We start from the raw sequence: 24,151 nt of genomic DNA, 5'->3' as shown, positions 1-24,151 counted from the left end.
AATTTCTAAAGAGAAAGTAAAAGTCATCTTTTATCAATATTTGGTATGATGTATATGCCCTTGGGTTTTTTCAGTGACTTATAATGTCTAGGAAGTTTGTTCCTCTTCATTGCTTTTATGTATAATTTTCCTTGAAAGTGGCATTTAATTTCTTAGTAATACTACCATTGGAGTTACTTTTACTTATTATTATATGGCCCATGGTAATGTTACATTTATGAAGTGGTCAAAGAAGAAAAAAATGACACTAACAATGACATTTTGAGAAATAGTATCTACTACAGCAGTAATATTAGCTGTAACAGAGACCTACACATTGCTCCTTTGATTTTGCCAACTGGCTTATCATAAAATGCTTGTGACCCTTTCCTAAAGAATTTTGCCATCCCTTATTGTTGAAAGTTATTTTTATAAAACATTGTATATTTGTCTTAGCTTATTTCTTAACCCGGCTATCACACAAATAATTGAGACTCTTTTACAGTACAAGGCTTTACAACACAGTCCTAAGTCTGTTCTTAACCCTCTGCTATTTTGTCTTCCAGCAAACATCCCAGCAATGCTTGCACGCTGCAGCTTTCCTTGGCTCCATCTCCTTCCTCTTTATCTTTCTTGGGCCTCTACCAGTGGCTGAATCCCTGTCCCACCCCCCCCCCCCCCCCCCCCGCTAATTCCTCTTTCCCTGGCTGGCAGGAAGTCCAGCCCTATTCTCTCCCCTGCTCATCGATTGGCTGTAAACTGTTTTTATTGACATTTCAGGGGGGAATTTGGGGACCATAGTTTACACAACACTTGAACAGTAAATTCTCAGAACAAAGCTTGTAGCTACACATGGGTACAGAAATCAGCATTTAAACTACTCAATAACCTTATGCCTACACTTCCCCCTTTTAGTCTAATAAAAAGCTTCTTTCCTCTCTCTTTTTTAATGTATTATATATACAGTGTAGTGCCTGTATGTACACCTGCAGGATCGAAGAGGGCATCAGATCTCATTAGAGATGGTTGTGAGCCACCATGTGGTTGCTGGGAATTAAACTCAGGACCTTTGAAAGAGTAGCCAGTATTCTTAACCTCTGAGCCATCTCTCCAGTCCCAAAAGGCTCCCTTTTTTACAGTAACAAACTCTAACAATTATGAAAATAAACATGTGTTTATTTGGCAATCCTTGGATAAAGTCTTTTACTATGCCAATTTCTATCCTAAATAATTTAACTCTGAGACTATTAACTATCTTTTTAAAAAATATTTATTTATTATGTATACAGTGCACATTAGATCACATTATAGATGGTTGTGAGCCACCATGTGGTGGCTGGGAATTGAACTCAGGACCTCTGGAAGAGCAGCCAGTCCTCTTACGGCTGAATCATCTTTCAAGCCCAGACTATAACTATCTAGTCTTCAACTCTATCAGAGATCTTAGAAGAAATAAATATTACCTAAATATGTAGGAAGCACTGGCAAGCAGCTTTCAAAAGTATAGAAATGACAGAGATATTTGGCTGCCTGAACAGTCCCCCAAATTCCTCCATAACATTGGAGCATCATCTTCATTCTGGCCTAGGATATTGGACAGGCTTTTCTGTGAAGCAGGACTTGTCTACCTTGTCCTTACAAAGCTTGGCAGTCAACTCTCCTACATGTAGTTTGTCCTGTTTGGACAGTTTCTATCTGTAATTGATACAAGGACATTTTCTCACCCGGTGGCTGGATTGCCACATGGGAAGCCTTTTGATGCTCTGTGAAGTACAACAGGGGTGCTGCCAGGAGCAGACCTGTGTCATGTCAGAAATGCCTTGAATTAATAAAATCTTTAAGTGCCATATTCTATAGATCTCTGAGGTTTTTGAAGACCATTTCCCTCTGTACTTATTTGAATTGTTTGTTTCTAGCAATTTTATTTACCAATCTAGAAAACATTTGTGTAATTAACTAAAATGATATCTTACAGGACCATGAGTCTGATTGTCTTGACTGCTAATATGCATTTCCTAAGTATCCTAAACAGTTGGCAATGGCAGCTTTCAAAAAGACTAGACACTGCAGTTTTAACAGTTACATAGGTACAATGCTGTACCAGTATAAGATTTCAGGCTTATTAATGCTTTTTGGTCTAAAAGTAGATTCAATAATCTACCTTTTTAACTTTAACTGTTCTTATACCCAACCCCTTTAAAACAATAACAAACAACTATCACCCATACAATGAGCAAAACCATCCACCCCCTCCATGGGAATGGTACATAGATTTTTTTTGGATGGGATATTGTCCAGTCTTAAGAAAACTGGCTGAAACATTTGCTGTCCAGTCTCTGAATGTTGAGGAAGTTCAGAGCTTAACTGAAGTCTGACTGGAACAGTCTGTGATGCTGGATGGTCTAGATAGCCGTTTTGAAATTGTCCTAGATGAAGATTTTCAAGGAACCATTGTCACTAAGGCCTTCTGTGAGGCAGGATCGCTTGGGCTGCCTGTCTTGTCTTTTTGGTGTCTCGTCCTCTTGCTCTGCAAAATCAATAAACTTTGAAACGTATTATATATTTTTGTGTTAATATATGTATGGGCTGTGTACTGAGCATAGTTCAGTTAAAGAATTTTTTATGCCATTTAAAAGAATAGCATGATAAGTCCCGAGGAATTTGTAGCCAAAGACTTACTGGACTTGCATAGCCGAAGACCTGGCTGGAGACATTTTCATGTCTCAGTCATCTCAGAGCTCTACCTGTCCTGTTTGGTCTTCTTTATTTCTTTGCTTCTGTCTGCAGCCAAGATTTTCAGGAGGTCTTCCCCCTGTCAAATTTGATTTCCATCAGTTTGGATGGAATACATAGCCTTTTGTTTTCTGTTGAGACAAGAGCATATTCCCTTCCCCAACACGTTTCCTATCTTCCATTTTGGAATTAGGACCTTTATATGCTGATTTAATTCAGCAGCCTTTCTAAAATCCAATGTATCTTAGCAGGTGTGTTATTTGTTTCATTAAAAAAATTTAAAATCAGGGCTCTCCAGAGATGTGGCACATATCTTTAATCCCAGCACTCAGGAGGCAGAGGCAGGGGGATGTGACTTTGAGGCCAGCCTGGTCTACAAAGCAAGTCCAGGACAGCCAAGGTTACACAGAGAAACTCTTGTCTCCACAAAACAAACAAACAAATTAAAATCAATGTATTATTTAATCTATTTCAGGGAGATATTATATTCTTCTGTTTTATAATCATCTTTTAAAAATTGTTAGATATCATAATTGTTTGACACATAGGATTATAAGTTATATCTGTGATAGTTTTCATGTCATAATGCTTTAAAAGAAAGTTGTATTTCAATGGATATACGTGCTGAAGCATTGTGATCCCCAATTGCAAAGACATCTCCAGGACAGTCACCGTCTCTAGCAAGCGTGTAACCTCAGAACCATGCTCTCCAGAGTTTAAGGCAAGGCCTGTTGGAATTCTGAATATGAACCTATGGCATGGTGCGTATGCATTTTTTAGCTCTCCAGTCTCTTCAAAGTGGAGCCCATAGGCCATTGTATGACCTTGTTCCAAGACAGCACCAAACAGGATCTGCGTTTTTACTTCAACTAGACCTTCATCTAGTAATTGAACCTTGACAATGCACACATAATATCTAGTCTGACCATGTCGGCCTATAGCCAAAGACTTTCTAGCCAGCACCTCAGTGGCCTGCCATTATTCTGCACTTTCTTCACGCCTTTGTGGATTCTCTTCACCAGGAACTACCTCTTGTGGTGTTGGGTTTCTCTGAAGGTTCTCTTGCTCCAACGTTCATCTGTGGCCTTCAATTTAGCATCTAACTTCTCTTCTTTCTCCAAGTCTGTCTTATCCTGATCTCTCCCAAAGAGTACATACAAAACTATAATCGTCACTGAAAAAATTATTTGTATGCTAAGAAACACAAACTCAAATGGAATCCAGAAGCATGTGTTATTGTGTCTTCCATCTTTATCAACATAGAAAATTTCTTTACCCTCAAAACCTCTGCCTAAGGACTTTATTTTTTTTGATTTTTTTGTTTTGTTTTGTTTTTTTGAGACAGGGTTTCTCTGTGTAGCCTTGGCTGTCCTAGACTCTCTTTGTAGACCAGGCTGGCCTCAAACTCACAGAAATCTACCTGCCTCTGCCTCCCAAGTGCTGGGATTAAAAGCATGCACACCACTGACCAGCTGGACTCTATTTTCTTAGACCAAGCTTTCTTCTAGACCTTACCCGTTCAGATGCATGTGGCTTCTCGGTTTGTCTTTGGCTCCTGGTTACAGAGAGAAGCTTTTTTTCTTTCTTTCTTTCTTTCTTTTTTTTTCTTCTGCCACCTTTACAGATCCTGACCCCTCCCCTACTCTGGAAAGTTATTGTATCCACGAAGTATTTGCTCTTCTGGCCAGCAGGAGTCAGGCTAGCAAGAGCCCCTTCTCAAAGGGATTTGTCTTCCTGCCTTGGCTGGGAAAGAAAATCTGGCTTTGAGAAGCTTCCTTAGAATGACACCACCTCCCTCTCCCTTCTTCTCTCCAGGAAACTGCCTCTCCAGGGTTGTTTTGTTTTTGTTTTTATTTGTTTGTTTGTTTGTTTCAAGACAGGGTCTCTCTGTGTAGCCTTGGCTGTCTTGGACTAGCTTTGTAAACCAGGCTGGCCTCAAACTCACATAGATCTGCCTGCCTTTGCCTCCCGAGTGCTGGGACAGGCTTTGTTTGTTTCTTTATTTATTTAATTATTTTGATTTTTTGAGACAAGGTCTCTCTGTGTAGTCTTGGCTGTCCTGGACTCACTTTGTAGACCAGGCTGATCTTGAACTCACATCAATCCCCCTGCCTCTGCCTCCTGAGTGCTGGAATTAAAGGTGTGTGCCACCACCACCTGGCTAGGACAGGGTTTGTAAAGTATCAGTTTTAGTTTTAGCTAAAAGGGATAGTTTTTCTGCAGCAGCTGCAGGCCTTGCTGCCCTTAGGGGTGTGTCTGATCAGGAAGCGGTGAGCTCCTGCCTTAGGAACTGCACTTCCTCTCTTTTTTAACAGAACCAAGAAACAGCTCTGTAGTTTTATTTTCTACAAAAGTTCTTGCTAGATTACTGTGAATTCTGCCCCTTGTATTCCATTTGCTGAAGTTTTTATACAATAGTATTTGTTTCTCTTAGGTTTTTTTGTTTGTTTGTTTGTTTTTTGTTTTTTTGTTTTTGTTTTTGTTTTGTTTTTCGAGACAAGGTCTCTCTGTTAGCCTTGGCTGTCCTGGACTAACTTTGTAGACCAGGCTGTCCTCGAACTCACAGCGATCCGCCTGCCTCTGCCTCCTGAGTGCTGGGATTAAAGGCGTGCACCACCACTGCCCAGCTCTTAGTTTATTTCTTAACCCAGCTATCACACAAATAATTGAGACTCTTTTATAATACAAGGCCTCACAACACAATCTGAGCAGTTAAAGTCTGGTCTAAACCCTCTGTGCTAGTTTGTCTTCCAGCAAACATTCCGGCAGTGTTTGCACTTCGTAGCTCGCCTGGGCTCCGGCTCCCTCCTCCTGGTCCTCCTTGGACCCTACCTGTGGCTGAGTCCCTACTTCCCCTCACTCCTCCCCCTGTGCTGGCAGGAAGTCCAGACTTATTCTCTCCCCTGGTCATCGATTGGCTGTAAACTGCCTTATTAACATCAGGGGGACAATTGGGGAGCACAGTTTACACAACATTTCAACAATAAATTCTCAGAACAAAGCTTGCAACCAGACATAGAGGTGGGTTACAGAAATCAGCATTAAACTAAGCTTACAGCTTAGATTAAGATATAGTTTAGAATATTTTTTATAGTTTAACCCTGAAGGGCTTTAATATGGACTAATAAAGTGACTTCTTTAGGGTTTTTTGTTTGTTTTTGTTTTTGAGACAGGGTTTCTCTGTGTAGCCCTGGTTGTACTGGACACAGTTTGTGGACCAGGCTGGCCTCGAACTTCTGGAGATCTGCCTGCCCCTGCCTCCCGAGTGCTGGGATTAAAGGTGTGCACCACCACACCCGGCTTTTTAATGGTGTTTTTATACTTAGTGCCTCTTTCTGTCTTTGTCACCCAGCCCCACCTAACTCTTCCAGTGTCAGGGTTCTTCTTTTCCTTTTTCCTTTTTCTATCTGTTGTTGTTGTTGTTTGTTGGTCTTTTTGAGGCAGTCTTTCTATGTGGCCCTGGCTGGCCTGAAATTTAGGTAGACCACGCTGGCCCCAAATTCACAGAGTTCCACGAGCTTCTGCCTCCGGACAAGTGGGGTTGAAGAGTGGTCAGCGCAGCCTGCTCATCCACCCTTTGTGTTGATACCACGTGTGCTTATTATCTTCGCTATCCCTCTTCCCCTTTTCACGGGGCCTCTACCAGTAGCCAGGCATCCGCCCTCCTCAGTACTCACGTACATAAAGACCAGAAGCTAAGCTCCACGTACGGATGTAACATTCTCTATTTTGTCTTCACTTGATATAGTATTTTCTACTTCCATCTATTTTTCTCAAGTTGCATAATTTCATTTTCTTTCACTTCTGACTGAAATTCTGTTGTATACATGTACCACATTTTCATTATCCATTCATCTGTTAGTGGACAGGTAGCTGAGTGTGTGTGTCAGCGCGGACTTGTGGGGAGAACTGTGCAGGTGTGATTGGTGGCTTCATGGAGGTAGACAAGGGAAGCAGAGGCTTACTGCATGCCGTGTAAGGGACACAAGCTGTTGTTTTAGGCATAAAATGAGTAGCTGGTGTTTCTTACAGCGGCTGCAGCAGCACCACACTGAACCCTTTTGTTGTATATTCTACACCTGAGAAAAAAAGGCGGGGCGGTGGTGGGTCATGTCTTTAGCTCCCCCCCCCTTTTTTGCGGGGTGGGGGGTGGTGGTCCGAGACAGGGCTTCTCTGTGTAGACTTGGCTGTCCTGGACTCTTTTTCCTTGAACTCACAGCGATCCACCTGCCTCTACCTCCCGAGTGCTGGGACTAAAGGTGTGCACCACAGCGCCCAGCTGGCTCATGTCTTTAGTCCCAGCACTCAGAACGCAAAAGCAGGCAGATCTCTGTGAGTCGGAGGACAGTGTGGTCTGCATAGTAAGTTCCACAACAGCCAGGGCTGCACAGAGAAACCCTCTCTTGGGAAAAAAGAAATAAGGAAGGAAAGTAAACTTTGAAGTCACTTTCTCAGGGTCACACAGCTGGTAGATGGCACAGAGGGCCTCAGATCAGGAGTTAGAAGCCGTGGCCTGTGCTCCTATAAGATGGACGCATTGCAGTCTCTAATCATGTGAAAATAGCAGTTTATGTTTTACAAAGGTCACTTGTGCATCATGTTGGGCTCTAGTTTTAACACTTTTGCATTCATTTGTCCCATCATAGAATCACTTTCCTGATGGCTTATTAGACAGTAAGACAGAGGGTAGTTATGGGGCTTCAGAAGGCTATAACCAACCAAATGGCGAGCCCAGTAACAAGCACTGCTGAGCTACACTTGGTGGTGAGGAACGCAGATGAGCTCGTTCCAGTTACCAAGTGTCAGTGTCTGTTACACTAGAACACTTAGGGTACTGCACATAAAGATGCAATTTGGCAGTTGATGCTCATGTTAATGGTAAGTGAACATCTAAGTACAAACTATGGCTGCAGATTAGTATATGTTTAAAATTAAACCAATGGACCAGATGGATTAAAATATTGGTAGTTGTAATGAATTTGTTGCCTTACTTAAAGAATTCTAAGAGACAGAATGAAGACATAGCAGTCTGGTTATTTTTTGCAATTCTCAGTCTAATCCTGGATGCTTACTGAATATTAAGGAGTTCTAACCCTTGAACACTTGCATTTGAGAGGCCCATCACTGAAGCACAAATCCTACCTGATCCTTAGGGAGCCCTCTGTTTATTTCTTTGAAATAAGGTGCTATAGTGAGATGTATTTGAGCTTACTGTCAAACCCAGGGTGGCAGTGTTACTGCTCCGGTTGGTGGTTTACATCCTTAATCTCCAGGACTCAGGAGCTGGAGTCAGCCTGGGGTACATAGACATTTGTCCCCCAAAACAAGTAGCACCAAAACCCCAGTATCTGCTTACCCTAACAGAATTTGCACTCATGTTGGGGAGTAAACAAGTCAGTATCCTAAAGGTTCATTGTCTGTATTAACATAGAGTAAACTAAAGCAACTGAATTGGAAAATTTTGTAGTGTCATAAAGATATAATGGATACAAATTTCATATCTAGATCCTGTTTTAAGTTCATCTTTTAAGCAAAGGTTTACAGTCATTGCTTATACCATTTCATTGGTTTCTTCGAACTAGTATCACCAAGAGGAAGACAAGCTTATCAAGTGTGGCTGTGGTAGCCAGAGTCCTTTAGATACCACATTAATTTGTACAAGGTGTATACACAAGGTCAGAGGACAGCTTGTGGGAGCTGCTTCTCTCCTTCCCATGTGGAGTCCTGTGACCTGATTCTGACCGTCAGACTTGGCAGCAAGCACCGTTACCTTCTGCGCAGTCTCATAATTTGTGCTTTGTTTGTTTGTTTTCTGAGACAAGGTTTCTCTATGTAACCTTAGCTGTCCTGGACCTGCTTTGTTTTTTGTTTTTGTTTTTGTTTTTTCTCCAAAACAAGGTCTGTCTGTGTAGCCCTGGCTGTCCTGAACTCACTTTGTAGACCAGGCGTCCTTGAACCCATAGAGATCCACCTGCTTCTGCCTCCCAAGTGCTGGGATTGAAGGCATGCTCCACCATGCCCGGCCTAGACTTGCTTTGTAGACCAGGCTGGCCTTGAACCCATAGAGATCCACTTGCCTCTGCCTCTCTGAGTGCTGGGATTAAGTGTGTGCACCACCATGTCTGGCTTCATATTTGTGCATTTTTGAGACCTGATTTCTCATTGTGTCCCAGGCTTATCTGGAATTTATGACTCTTTTTATTTTCCCTTATTTATTTATATTTTAATGTAGTCACTTTATAACCCAATTGTAGCTCCCTCTCTTGTCTCCTCTTGTTCCCACCCTCTCTCCCCCCTCCCCACCATCTGACCGCAGCCTATCAAGTCTCTCAGGACTGCCCGCATCCTCCTCCTCTGTGGCCTAGCATGGACACCCCATCGGGGGGAGTGATGGATGAGCAGGCTATAAAGTCCATGTCGGAACAGCCCCTGCCCCCTATGAGGAGACTGAGCTGCTGATTGACTACATCTGAGCAGGGGTCTAGGTCCTCTCCGTGCATGGTCCTAGGTTGGTGCATCAGATTCTGCAGGCCCCCATGGACCTAGATTTGTTGGCTCTATTGGTCTCCTTGTGGAGCTCCTGTCCCCACTGGTTCTTCTATTCCCCAACTCCCCCATAGGATTCCCTGCACTCTGCCCAAATGTTTGGCTGTGAGTCTCAGCATCTGCTTTGATCCCCTGCTGGGTGGAGTCTTTCAGAGGACCTCTGTGATAGGCTCCTGTCCTGTTCCCTCTCTTCAACCACTTCTGGTGTCTTTGTCCTTCTGAAGGAGAACTTAGGTCTGTGTATTGTAGTGTGGTTATCCTGCATTATGTCGCTAATATCCACTTATAAGTGAGCACGCACCATGTGTGTCTTTCTGGTCTGGGTACCTCACTCAGGACGATTGTTTCTAGTTCCATTCATTTCCCTGCAAATTTCACAATTTCTTTGTTTTTAATAGCTGAGTAGTAGTCCATTGTGTAAATGTACCACAGTTTCTTTATCCATTCTTCAGTTGAAGGACATCTAGGTTGTTTCCAGGTTCTGGCTGTTAGAAAAGAAGCTGCTGTGAGTATAGTTGGACAGTACCCTTGTTGTGTGGTGGAGCATCTTTCAGGTATATGCCCAGGAGTGGTACAGCTGGGTCTTCAGGTAGCTCTGTTCTCATTTTGGGGATTCATGATTCTCCTGCCCCTGTTCAATACCCAGCTTGAGGTTGTGCAGTGTCACACACCTTAATTCTAAACTCCAGAGGCAGAGAGCATCGGGGTTCTTAGGGTAGCCTAGGTGACATAGTGATGCCGGTCTCCAATCAAAGAAATAAGCAAGCACGCAAACAAAATGTCTAGTACTGAGGCAGGAGAGAGAAGAAAGAGCTCAATCAATAAGATGCTTCCTTATGAGGACCTGCGCCTGAGCCCCAGAACCCACGTGAAAGAGCCAGGTGCTTACAATTCCAGTGCTAGGGCGGTGGAGACAGGACTACCAGGGCTGCCTTGCCAGCTGGGCTAGCCTACTTGACAAGTTCCAATCAGTGAAATACTCAGTCTCAAAAAATTACCCCAAAACAAAATCCAAGGTATCCAGTGACCTTAAATGGCCTCTGCAGGCATCAGACACACAGGTGGTGCACAGACATACATGTAGGCAAAAAATACCCATACACATTAAATAAAAATTATCAATAATATTGTTTTGTACTTTGACTATATTTATGGATTTGGGAGCTTTTTTTTCCATTTGGAAAAAACAAAACAAAACCAAAAACCTCATTAGGCCTTAGCATCCTTCAAGGAAAATTAGATATTGAAAAATTAGATGCAGTCACTCTAATGAATCTTAAGTAAGGCTCAATGTGTCTTAAATTCTTTTTATTAATGTATAAATGTGGGTTATACAGTGGAGAGACAGGCTCTCCTGAACAATCTATTCACGATGAGTTTTGAAAATGACAGGCACATGGGATTTCAGTATCTTCTAATAAAATTAACAGGGCTAGCCGGGCATGGTGGTGCACGCCTTTAATCCCAGCATTTGGGAGGCAGAGGCAGGTGGATCACTGTGAGTTTGAGGCCAGGCTGGTCTATAGAGTGAGTCCTGGACAGCCAAGGCCACACAAATTCTGTCTCGAAAACAAAAAATAAAATAATAAAAATAATAAACAGGGTTATTTGTTATGTCAGCTCTAAATAATACTTATGTGATTTTTGAGTGTCTTGAACTCTTACTATATCAAAACTGATTCTAACATTAATGTAGTGGTATATACAAAGTAGCTTTTACATACAAATGTGTCAAGATGATTGCATTGTACTTTGATGAGCCTCCTAAATTTCTATAACAAAGCTACACAGTGAGTATCAGCAACAAAAAAGATGACTTCGCTTCTACACACATGTGCATGCACACCAACACAGACGTGAACATGTATGTATGTATGTATGTACTTGCCCATAAAACCCTGTAGTGCTCATGGACATGTGTATAAGTGTGACTGAGCATCAGTATTTTTGATTCTACAGTAACTATTTAGCATCTATAAGTTCAGATCATAAGGTGACCAGTTATGTATATTTTAATCTTGCAACTATTGTAATTAATGTATAACTATAAGATGGTATCCAAGGTAAAATGCTAAAACATAGTATTATGATGCCTTCTAGCTAATTTAAAGGTAGACCTCAATACAGTTCATATGTTCTCATTCATTACGAATGAAAAAAGGCGTTTTTGCTGTTGCTTGCATTTTATTGTCTTTGACATAATACCCTTGATTTTTTTTTTCCCCCGAGACAGGGTTTCTCTGTGTAGCTTTGACTATCTTGGACTCACTTTGTAGACCAGGATGGCCTTAAACTCACAGTGATTCACCTGCCTCTGCCCCCCAAGTGCTGGGATTAAAGGCATGTGCCGCCACCGCCTGGCTTCATGATCTTAAAGGAAAACACACATTGCAACTAAGATGAATGATGTGAGCTGGGATATGCTTTATTGGTAGACTGCTTTTCCAGTGTGTGGGAATTCTATCCCTGCACACAGAAACCGGGAATAGAGGTGCGTGCCTGGAATCCCGGTACTTGAGAGACTAAAGCTGGGGGACCCAGAGTTCAGTGTCATTTTCAGCTAGATGAGACTCTGTTTCAAAATAGGGTCTCTCTGTCTCCGCCCTCCCCAGCTGCCCCCCTCTGTCTCTCTCTGTGTGTGTGTGTGTGTGTGTGTCTCTCTCTGTCTCTGTCTCTCTCTGTGTGTCTGTCTGTCTGTCTCTCTCTCTCTCTCTCTCTCTCTCTCTCTCTCTCTCTCTCTCTCTCTGTGTGTGTGTGTGTGTGTGTGTGTGTGTGTGTTGTTTTGTTTTGAGGCAGCCTCTCACTAAGTAGTTGTTGTGTCTGGCCTGGAGCTCGCTATGTAGCACAGGTTGGCTTTATCTGTTTGCTTGCGAGCCCATCCTTTAGTGGCTGAACCGTCTCTCTAGCTGCAGATTAGTTTTGAACTCAGACATCTGCTTCTGCTTCCTGAGTGCTGGGATTAAAGGTGCATAGCAAGACTCTGGGCCACCAAAGTCCTAATACTGATCGGTTTTTTGAATGTGTACAATACTTACAAAAGCCTCTCATGAAGAATAATAATGCTACTATTCTTTTCCATTTTCAGAATCTGATATTGATGCTGCCACCGCAATGATACTTCTAAATACGTCAATAGAACAAGAGATTTTAGAATGTAAGTAATCATCCTTTTCTTTTTAAAATAAATTTTATAAGTGCCTTTTCACACTAATGGTTTAAAATATAAGATGACTAAATGTCATAACATAGTTACTTCTTTCTCACTAAAGTGTGTTTTAATCTGAATGACTCGGTTTCTAGTCTATTTATAGGAACATTTGAAAAAATGAAGGTAATGCTCTGAGAAATGTTTGTGTTGATCAAGAAATGTGAGGAGGGAAATGCTTTTCAGAAGCAAACTTGATGAACTAAAAATAAAGATAAAAGCTACAAATAAACATTGGAAAGATATTTATCCTTTGAGCTGGTGAGAAGCTCTGTGAGTAAAGACGCTTGCCATCAGCTGGTCCCTAGTTCAGTCCCAGGGCCCGTGCATCAAGGGGAGAACTGATTCTCACTGACTTCTGTAGAGTGCACACACACACATACACAAAACCATTTTTAAAAGATTGTTCAAAATTTGGAATAGGACTGTTTAGATATAAATTGCAAAGTCCATAAGGAAAGGATGTACAAATTTAATTAAGGTTATGACAACAAAGAATATGCTTGAGAAAAACAGAACAGCATGATGGCGCGTGGTGCTGAGCCCCTGTCTGTGCGCTCAGCATCTGGGGAGTGGGGGAGGAGCTCAGGAGCTCAGGACCATTTCCCGTGCTAGATAACAAGTTTGAGACCAGCCTGGGAGGCTGAGGGGTTCAACATCTGTTATAAGGCTTCCCTGACATGTGCAAGACCCTGGCTCACTTGACCCTAGTACCACAAAAAGGGAATTAAGAGAGATGATGCAGAACACTGGGAAAGCTCTTCCACTGTGTGTGATAGACAGATGACAACATGGTCCAACAAGTAAGAAATGAGCATACAAGCCGGGCATAGTGGCACACCTTTAATCCCAGCACTTGGGAGGCAGAGGCAGGGGGATCATTGGGAATTTGAGGCCAGCCTGGTATACAAAGTGAATCCAGGAGAGCCAGGGCTATTACACAGAGAAACCCTGTCTCAAAAAAAAAAAGCAAATGAAATATGAAAGTAGATTTTTTTTTCATACACTATTGGTTAATTGTAACAGCCATCCCAGGGCTAATTGCATTTAAGACACGTTTACCCTTTTACTGAGAGCTTCTATTTCTTGCTGTCTCTCCTAGGATGTGTGTGTGTGTATGTGTGTGTGTGTGTGTGTAGATAGGGTATTCAATAAATTTCATTACTGCAGGATTATTTGTACTAGTGCAAACTTGGGAACAATGTAAATGCTTTGCAAATAGTTGAAAGTATCTCCCTTCCCCCATAAGACAGGGTTTTTCTGTGTAGCCTTGGCTGTCCTGGATTCCCTTTGTAGACCAGGCTGGCCTTAAACTCACAGAGATCTGCCTCTGCCCCCATGGGCGCTGGGATTAAAGGCATGCGCCACCACTCCCAGCTTCAAAGTAACTTTTAGGTTCCATGGGAAGGTCAGGCTATTTTTCAAATGGTTTTTAAATGTTTCAAACTAGTGACTAGAATAACATAGGGGAAATTGTACAAAACCACTAATTCTAAGCTTTTGTTTGTTTGTTTGTCTGTTTTTCGAGACATGGTCTCTCTGTGTAGCCTTGGCTGTCCTGGACTCGTTTTGTAGACCAGGCTGGCTTTGAATTCACAGCAATCTGCCTGCCTCTGCCTCCCGAGTGCTGGGATTAAAGGTAAGTGCCACCATTCCCAGCCGAATTCTAAGCTCTTATTACTCAAAAGTGAGAGTTTTCAGGGCTCCTTTTTGGCAGTCAGATACCTCTGATTTGTTGATACAAGTTGTGTTTCCCACAGGTGAGAAGCCCTTGTCTCTGACGCCGTCGCTGCAGAAGAAGAGAAGTTACGGCAGTGCCTTCAATGCCCCCAGTGCTGTGCAGCTCCAGGAGAGCCATTCCCCATCCTCCAGCATCGATCCCAAGGCAGATCATAATTACAGCGCCAGCAGCTTGGCGGCCCAGCGCTGCGCATCCAGGGCTAGCGTGTCTTCCCTGTCTTCTGTGGATGAAGTGTATGAATTCATCCCAAAGAGCAGCCATGCAGGCAGTGACGGCAGTGAGGGCTTCCACAGTGAGGAGGACACAGAGGACGAGGACGACCCTCTTGGCGACAGTGGCTATGCACCACAAGCTCACAAGGACAGCACTTGCAAAGGACAGCCAGGCAAAAAAATTCGAAAACAGTCATGTCAAGAAATTGATGAGGAGCTCAAAGAAGCTGCTGGTTCGCTACTCCACCTCGCTGGGATCCGTACCTGCCTTGGTTCTCTGATAAGTACTGCAAAGGCACAGAGTCAAAAACACCGAAAAAAGTAGAAATCCATATTAGTGTAAAGTTATTTAAAGTGTGGCAATACTCTCTACTTAGCTCTTTACCTGGGATGTCAGAGCCATAACAGACCTCTGTAGCTTGAGGGTAGGGAAGGATGCCACTTGGTTCTTTCTAAATATTTTTTTGTTGCTTTCTTGTTTTTTGAGGGTTTTTTGTTGTTGTTTAATTAAACAGTTACTTTTAGGATCATGCCTAATTGTAAATCTGACATAAAGCCCCACACACAACATAATTTCTGTGAATAAGTATCTCCCAGATTTGGAAATTTTTGTGTCATAAAATTCTCAGCCTCTGCCTTAATTTATAGGGGTTAAAACTTTTGTAAATTGGTAATAAATTGGTAACTCAGTATTTTGAATTTTCTTCCCACCCTGTGATTATTTGTAGTTGTCGATGTAGCTAAGCATCTGCTGGCATCTTTCTGCTTGTTTTCAGTTATTCTCTACTGCATCGTGAGCGTGGCCATGTATGAATTGGAGATCCTAGATGCCTAGACGGTTCTCTGGTATGTAGAGAGTGTAAGAGCTCTAAGGTTTCAGAAAGGCCATTTGGCCATGTGGCTCATCTCAAGACTTCAGTTCCTACTGCAATAGTGTCTTTGAAATGTCGTTACCTCACAGTTATGCACAATGTCACTGCGGCCTTTCCCCTTTCCCAGAGTGCTTGCAAGTGTTTTTAAGTTTTAGCTGCTAGCTGTCCTTGTTAAGTAAAAATTGTCCAGAGTGAAGATATAGATAGAGAGTGTGTTGTGAAGGAACATTCATCTTGACACACTTGTGCAGGAAGAGACTCTTTCTTTCTCTCTTTCTCTTTTTATCTAAACGTGGTGTAATGAAGATACATTATGACATCGTAAGTAAAGATAGGCCATTGAGGGCACAACTTCCCAAGAGTTGTATAAATTAAAATTTTATGTGTAATGAATTAGAGTTAAAACATTTAGTAGGGCCAGGGCTACCTACATACAGAGAAACCCTGTCTCAAAAAACAGAAAAACAAAACATTTAAAAGAAAACTGTAGAGATAAATATCTTCAGGGATTTCAGAATACATATAAAATTAGATCTTACACAAAACTTTTGAAAAGGCAATGTAATACCTATATGTGCCATTAATCCGTGCTAAAAGATTTTATATTACTATTTCAAAAGTGTATTGGTTATGATATTTTAAGTATTTGAGTAAAACTGCTTACATGAGACAGTTTTCATATCACGTATAGTTTGACTGTAGTATTGAGAACAGGGACACTAATACTATAACTCATGTATATGTGTGTGTTTTTTACAGTGTGGTGGGAGAAACTTTGGGAAAGTTTAGTCTTGTTTCATGATACAGCCTGTATCCTAGACCTTTGCATTTTTCTCACTTCTATGCATATATACACTTGGTGTGTACACACATACACAGGCTCAGTTTTCTGCTGTCAAATGTTTTTATGACAATAAAGCATTTTCTTGGCTTTTTTTTTTTTTTTTAAAGAGAGAAATGTTTTTATTTTTACCTCTAAATTTTTATTTGGGCAAAACTTGTCAAATGAGAAGAAAAACAAAAGCATGTTTCCTAATTGGCAACACTTTAAGCTGTAACAGCATTGATACACTCCTGTTTCTGTGTGTGTTGTAATTGAATCTGGATAGTCGCATTAATGGAATTGGTGCTAGTAACATATAGACCTTTTTCTTTTATTGACAATGCAGGGTAAGGAATTTGGAATTCTTCTAAGTCATAAATGCTTTCTCTCCAGAAAATAGCTAAATGCAGTTAGTCTTTAATTGCACACAGCAAATAAAACACCAAACAGAGGTTTGGTTTTAACATGACACAAATCACAGAGATTACAGCGTTCGGTTGGACAGCACAGTATTTTGAGGCTAATCAGCACAGCCCTCTGGGTGGGCCGTGCGCTGTCCAGGGAGCAGGTCCGTTGTGTTCTTCTGAAGCTCTCTGCATGAGTGTTTCTCTGAGTCCCTGTGCAGTGGGCAGGTGCGTTGTTCTCAGCTCCAAGAGAGACTTCTTCAGAGTGGCAGTAACTTAAGTTCCTTTGTCTCCCGCCTCACTGGAGTCTGTACTTACAGCTGCAGCCATGAGCAAGGATGACACGAGCCTGTGTGAGAAAACTTAACAGCAAAGCTCCCTTACAGTTTGCACTTAGTTCTCTTACAGAATTCAGTGTCTCGGTCTTCATTTGTTCCTGTGTCCAGGCATCCATCTCAAGGGGAAGCCTTTGTAATGTTGGTATCTTATGATGTTCTTAGAGACTATGCCTCTGCTTGGTGTACTCAGTGTAGCTTGGAACGATCCAGTGAAGGAAGTCATCCCCGTAAGCAAGAAGCTTTGTGTAATAAACACAGTGTGGAAATCCAGAGACAGTTACATGTCTCAATATATTAATACCGGTTTTAGCTACAGTACACTTTGTCTTACATCAAGATAAAAATTTTGTTGCCAACTCCATTTTTAATGGGTTCCTAGTAAAAGTTGTGTTTTAGCACTGCTATCTTTATTTTCTACACCACCAAGAGAATTGGTGTTTCTCACATACATCTTTAAAATTTGTTTGTGCAATATATTACTAAATTATTTTTTTGTTTTCAAATTCAGAATAAAAACATTGCCTACATCAGTAGAAAAGCAAGGGGTGTGTCGCCCCTTTGTACCTTGGAGCCTTTCCTGGTTTTATAGCCAGCACAGCTTCTCAACTCAGATTCCTTTGTATATTGTAAAGTTTACCATCTATTTGCTTTCGCTGTTCTCTCAGGCATTATGTAAAGGGTTACACTAGATGGTCAGTTAAATACATGTTGTTGGCACAGTTAATGGCCAGAGCCAATGTTAAGGGAATGCTTGTGTCTTGTAGACTGGGAAGCCTTTCACAGCAGCCTAGGCTCCAAGTGACTGAGCTTCACAAAGCCTGAAGACTGTTGTCCCAGAATGGACAACAGCTTAGCACCCTTGAAAAATTATATGAAGCAACTTTTGAGGCTTTCTGGTTTACATATATGTCATAGGTTTTTTTTTTTTCTTCTCTCTTATTTTGAAATATTTTAAGTTTTGATTAAAGTTTACTCCAGTGTGTTAATGATGTAGTCAAATATTTATTGAAAGGCAAAATGAGAGTATTTTAATGTTATACCTGCCATTTTCAAGATTGTTCTTTACATCTAACTGCCAGTGCCATTGTCAAACTTGTTTTCAAAATTGTTGCACTTTTTTAATTAAACAAAGTGCTTGATTTTAAAGTATTATGTTGCCATCATATAGTGTATAAAATGTATAATTGCCAATTCATTGTAACTATTATTTATTTTTAAACAAAAGTATAAGAATACCTTTTGATTAAAGAAAATTGTTATTAAATTGTTTCTTCTTTTCTGATGTAGCATAAAAACTTGTGAGTTTAACTGCCACTATATGACCAGCCAGCCACAAGGGAACTACTTCTCAGTTGCCAGTCTTTACTCATAGTAAAAACAACTTACAAACATTTAGTTTTTGTATCTAATCTCTGACTATTCAAATGTTTATAAAGTTTATTTTTACCAAAGAGATGCAATTCATTATGATAAAGTTGAAGAATAAATGTCGTTTTATAACATTTTCGTGCTTTCTCTTGTTTTTATTTGAGTTTTCATTTCAAGTGTTTTTAAAATATTTTAAATTTTCATTTATTTGTGTGGGGGGTAGAAATTACTAAATGATTATATATCTACTTTGGACAAACAATATGGACATTTCTCAAAAAGTTAAATAGAAGGTTATTGTGTGATCAAGTGTGTGTCTCTCTGTACACACTCACAAGAGTATGTCCAGGAGGAGTTTGTCAAGATGTCTGTACAACCATGATGGAGTGAAAGGCGCCTCCACCAGCCTGGTCACTCCACGTGGCTCTTCTCTGCTTCTCTCTGCTGTCCCCGCCCCAGTTGCTCCCAGTCTGCTTGGTAAATATCTTCATGGCCAGGGACTGAAATTCCCAGGCTTCACAGTAACACCAATGTTGACAGATCCCCTTGCAGAATCAGACCCAAGATGAGTCAGGCCACTGTCCTGGGCCAGATCCCCTGCTCTCCAGGAGTGCCTGCTCCGTTCCCCTTTGTTTCTCTTTCCTGTGAAATCACACAGCTTCTGTTCACAACTTGAAGACAGACTTGGGGGACATCACTTTTCCTGTTCTTCTGAATCTGACTGCATTGTGCCCGTAATTGTTGCTCCTCTCCAAGGTGCACTAGACGAGTGGCTAGACCTCGCCCCTGAGAGTCGCAGAACCAGGGCTTCTGCCCGAAGACACTGCTAACATTGGCATTAAGAGTAGTCACCAGAGCCAAGGCTAGACAGCACGTCCTCCATCAGCAGATAAGTGAACGGGGAAAAGAGGAAACACGCAGCAAAACGTTCCTCTTTAAAAGGGCATGTGACGTGTTACAACTGGGGAAAAGCTTGAGGAAGTCATGTTAAGTTGAGTGAACAAGCTATAGCATAAAATACTGACTAGCTCACCTACGTGATATACCTATAATAATATAGCAGTTGCCCTAGCAACATGGCTGTAGAGGAGCAGACTTGTATAATATGCTCAGAGCTTGAGCTCTGCAAAATTAGAGTAGTTCTGGAAATTGGCTACACAACAGTGGATGTTCCTAATGCTACTGAATAATATTATTTAAAATGACCAAATTAGTAAATTTGACATAACATTTTACCATAATTTAAAGTTTTTTTTTTTTTTTTAATGCAGTAGTAACTCTTGGAAAGACATGGAGGAAAAATCTGGAAAGATTAAGGCTGTGATTCCAACAATAAGACACTGGAAAAAGCAAAACTAATGTAAGGTGGCTGAGGGAGGGAACGAAGTGTTAAGTGTCCATGAGCCAATCTCATGTAAATAGTTGAGTAACTTACCAATGAGGATCAGAGGCAAATCTCCTATTCCCAAGACTACCAATTGAACTGTGGGTAATGGAAGCAGAGCCCCCAGCTTCCTATGTGGCTGTGCCCAGTCACTTTCTTGCCAAGCCTTTGCTGGGACAGGGTTGGGAGTCAACATCTTAACAGTGTGGGAATCCCATGGCTCTGCTTTCACACAGGCTGTATTCTCAGCACCAACTGTTGATGTGAATAAACACGGGCTCCGCGTCTGCACTCTTCCTTCCCAAGGCCATAATCTAATCATGAAAAGTAACCAGCTATGCTTGGTGAAACAGCCTGTAAGCCTAGTTCAGAAGGCTAATGCAGTGGACGATAAACTCAAGGTCTACCCAGGCTACTGAGTACGCTCAAGGCAGCGGCCATATCAAAGACAGAGGAACTCAGCTCTGGGCCCTTCTTTCAAGGCCCCTTATAAAAGAAGAGAGCGAGAGACTGAAAGGGGAAAGGGGGTTGAGGAGGTAGAGAGAGGAAAAAGGAAAGCTAACCTGGTATTTGTAAGGACACATGAAGCCATTCTCAAAAGTTCTAAGTTGCTATAAGACGCCATGTGTATCTTAGGGTTTTCTGTTGCTGTGAAGAGGCCACCCCTAGCCGCGACAATGCTTACAAAGGAACACATTCAGTTTGGGCTGGCTTACAGTTTCAGAGGTCCAGTCCATTATCATGGGGGGAGGGCGAGGCAGGGGGCGGACATGGCAGCAAGCAGACAGACATGGAGCTGAAAAAGAGCTGAGAGTTCTGTATCCAGATCGGCAGGCTGACCATCCTTCTGGGTGTGGCTTGAGCATAAGAGACCTCAAAGCCCGCCTCCACAGTGACACACTGCCTCCAACAAGGCCACACCTCCTAATAGTACCACCCCCTATGAGCCTATGGGGCGCATTACATTCAAACTACTACAATGACGAAGGCAGCTTACAGGAGAAGGTTTATTTGGGATTTAACAGATTTACATGGTTCATGCTGGTGGAGCGCAGGCATGGTGGCTGGAACAGCTGACAGCGCACAGCTTGATCTGCAGTAGAAAAGCTGCCCGCAGTGACATCCCTCCTTCAATACGGCCACACCTCCTAAACCTCCACCATCACTCCCACCAACTGGGGGCCATGCTTTCAAACATGAGTTTATGGGAATCGTAGCAACAGGTGCAGGATTATTAGTATTATTATTTTGAGACAGGGCTTCTCTATGTAGCCTTGGCTGTCATAGACTCGCTTTGTAGACCAGGCTGGCCTCGAACTCACAGAGATCCACCTGCCTCTGCCTCCCAAGTGCTGGGATTAAAGGCGTGCGCCACCACGCCCGGCCAGGTGTGGGATTTTTAAGGAGATAAATCCAGTCCTTTGTAGCATAAGAGAAACCAGAAGGGCAGTTATGGAGGGCCGGGACCCGAGGGGTACAGGAGGGTGAGAGAATGAAACACACAATGAAGAAAGCTTTATTTACTCATTTTCAATTTTCTAAGATTTACCTATTACTATTTTTTAATGGGTGTTTTGCCTACATGTATGTCTGTGCACCACGTGCATGCATTGCCCCAGGAGGCCAGAAGAAGCCTTCAGAACTCCTGTCACTGAAGCTGCACACGGTTGCGAATTGCCGTGTGGGGGCCTCGAACTCGCATCCTAGCTGCTGAGCATCTCTCCAGCGCTACTTCCCTCATTTCCAGATGTATTTTATTTTGTGTACAGGTGTTTTGTCTGCATGTATGAAGGTGCACCACATGCATGCCCGGTGCCCATGGGGATCAGAAGAGTGTCAGAAAAAATTCATATAATTTCCTTTAAGAGTTCAGATTGGGGCTGGGTGTGGTGGCGCACACCTTTAATCCCAGCACTCAGAAGGCAGAGGCAGGTGTATTGATGTGAGTTCGAGGACAGCTTGGTCTACAAAGTGAGTCTAGAACAGCCAAGGCTACACAGAGAAAACCTGTCTGAAAAAAAAAAAAAAGAAAGAAAGAAAAAGAAAGACTTCAGATTGGGCCAGGCAGGGGTGGCTCATGCCTTTAATCCCAGCATTCCTTGTTGGCAAAGGCAGGCAGTGAGTTTGAGGCTAGCCTGGAAAGGGAACTAAGGTCGGATGTGACACCTCTCTGCTTCCGGGAACTGAGCCCTGGTTCTCTGGAGGACACCGGAGTTCTTAACTTCTGTGCCATCTCTCCAGCTCCCCGACACACAAAGACTTATTGTTTATTTATGTGTGCGTATATGTTTCTATGTGCAAATGTGTATGCAGTGCTCACTGCAGGTCAGACGAGGAGGTTGGATTCCCCTGGAATGAGTTACAGGCGTTTCATGAGCTGGTAATTCTGTAAGTGTGGGGATCTGAACCACGGTCCTAAATGAACAGGAAGTGCTTTTTTGCTTGTTTGTTTGGTTTGGTTTTGGTTTGGGTTGGGTTGGGGTTTGGGTTTGGTTTGGTTTGGTTTTGAGACAGGGTTTTTCTGTGTAGCCCTGGCTGTTCTAGAACTCTCTATGTAGACCAGGCTGTGCTCAAACTCACATCGCTCCGCCTGCCTTTGCCTCCCAAGTGCTGGGATTAAAGGGGTGCATCACCACAGCCAGGCTGCGGTAGGTGCTCTTAGCCGCTGAGGTATCTCTCCATCTCCCAATGTGAATTCTTTGTTGGTGGGAGGGCTTTTGCTTGGTTCTTTCTTGGGGGTGGAGGAGTTGTTTCTTTTCCTGTTTCCCCCGCCCCCTTGGTTTTTCAAGACAGGGTTTCTCTGTGTAGCCCTAACTGTCCTAGAACTCACTCTCTAAACCAGGCTAGCCTCAAACTCACTGCCTGCTTCTGCCAACAGGGGTGCTGGGATTAAAGATATGGGCCACCACTGCCTGACCCGATCTGAACTCTTTCTTTCTTTTTTAAGACAGGTTTTCTCTGTGTAGCCTTGGCTGTCCTAGACTCACTTTGTAGACCAGGCTGTCCTTGAACTCACATCGATCTGCCTGCCTCTGCCTTCTGAGTGCTGGGATTAAAGGCGTGCAACACCACACTCAGCCCCAATCCGAACTCTTAAAGGAAATTATATGAATTTTTTTTCTGAAAGTGCTTAATAATTCAAAATATAGGTATATTCCTGTGACTTGGTTTCGGTGTAAATAGTCTTTCCCTCTTTTTAGATGAATCCCCTCAGGAGATGCATGAGCAACTTTAATTCACATTAAGAAAAAGCTGGTTATTCAAGCAAGAAATAATGACGCTCAGCTCCTTGCAGCCAGCCTTGGGGAGAGGCAGCTTGTCCTCTCAGGTTTCAGCTGACGCACGCATGTCGTTATTAGCGGATGTTATAATCAGGACCATATAAAATACATTTCCACGTTCTCCCCGGGCCCTCTCTCTCTCTCATCACTTTTCGGCAGGATCACAAAAAGAAATCCGCTCTCTTCGGTTTCCCTGGGGGTCTGCCTTTGTTACAGCCCAACTAAGCTGTCTATGGAGTGGGTAGCTTTTGAAATAGAGCATTAATTGGAAGCAATTATCCAATTATACCAGCAGTGACGATGCTGTATACTAAATATTTACCAGGAAAAGAGGGTTTGATTCAGCAGCCAGGCACAGTGAGGCTGCAAGCAACCCTGCCATTGCATGGAGGGCGCTTTCAATGGCTGAAACAGTTAAGAGTGTACACGGTGTAAACTGCAGAATAAAACAACCACTGTGAGGCTCGGTTTTCAGAGCGGCACCAATAGGTGCCATGTCAATTGCAAAAGTAACCAAAGAGGTGTAGTTATTACCTAAATTGTGTGAGATTCCTCCAACAGCTTGCTTTTAAAAGTAGGTAGGTTTTGAACGTTAATCACTATATTTTCCTCCATGTCCTTCCTTCGATGCCTCCCATGTGTGCCCTGAGCTGTATTCTGAAGCCGTCCTCCAGGTGGATGCTTTGGAAGCACCTCAGGCACCAAGGAGAGCTGCCTCAGCAGAGTTCAGCGCTTGCAGCCTGGGGTGTGATGATGAGCTGCAGGCAGTCATTTGCTGTCTGTGATCTGCAGCTTCCCGGGGACTGGCCAAGTCCTTGGCAGGGAAGGTTTTGGCTGGGCTACTAGCATTGATTAAATGGGTGTGAAGAGAATTCACACAGTGTCAAGGAATATTTTTATGGGCACAAATCCATCAGCGACACCTGCAAAACTGGTGCCCCAAGAAATGGAGAATTGTCCATGGAATTTGTTAGTTCGGTGTGAAAGACACTAAAACAAAAGAAACTGAACACGTTGCTACCAACTCTTGGGTTATCTTATGGGTGCTGTCTTGACAAAGCGATGTAATTCCTTCTCCTGCTATGGTTTCACCTTTGTCCAATCATAACCTTCCTTAGGAGAGTAGGGGATAACTCTGGAGACAAGGTGAGTGACATGCAGCAGTCACTAGGCAACAAGAACCAGTCTTCAGTGGATGAGAATTCTAAAGCGGTTAACCCTTGTGCAGGCTGGCTTCTTGATGCGGAACTGCTGGAGATCTCGGA

At 42.6% G+C, this 24,151-nt stretch overlaps 1 protein-coding gene across 2 annotated transcripts in view; it reads left to right on the top strand.

The window, feature by feature from the left end:
- Foxn2 (forkhead box N2) overlaps nucleotides 1-15,029 on the top strand; it is a 49,021-nt gene extending 33,992 nt beyond the window's left edge. For both annotated transcript variants that reach the window (XM_051157914.1, XM_051157843.1), the window contains exons 5-6: nucleotides 12,344-12,412; nucleotides 14,224-15,029. In XM_051157914.1, the coding sequence (XP_051013871.1) occupies nucleotides 12,344-12,412; nucleotides 14,224-14,741 (587 nt within the window). In that variant the 3' untranslated portion in view covers nucleotides 14,742-15,029. The remainder of the gene's footprint in view (nucleotides 1-12,343; nucleotides 12,413-14,223) is intronic.
- Nucleotides 15,030-24,151: the final 9,122 nt, after the last annotated feature.

Source organism: Acomys russatus, chromosome 1 (genome assembly GCF_903995435.1).
Source record: "Acomys russatus chromosome 1, mAcoRus1.1, whole genome shotgun sequence".
In the NCBI taxonomy this organism is placed as follows: domain Eukaryota; kingdom Metazoa; phylum Chordata; class Mammalia; order Rodentia; family Muridae; genus Acomys; species Acomys russatus.
The sequence above is the reverse complement of the archived record's forward strand: the minus strand, read 5'-3'. Positions and strand labels throughout refer to the sequence as shown.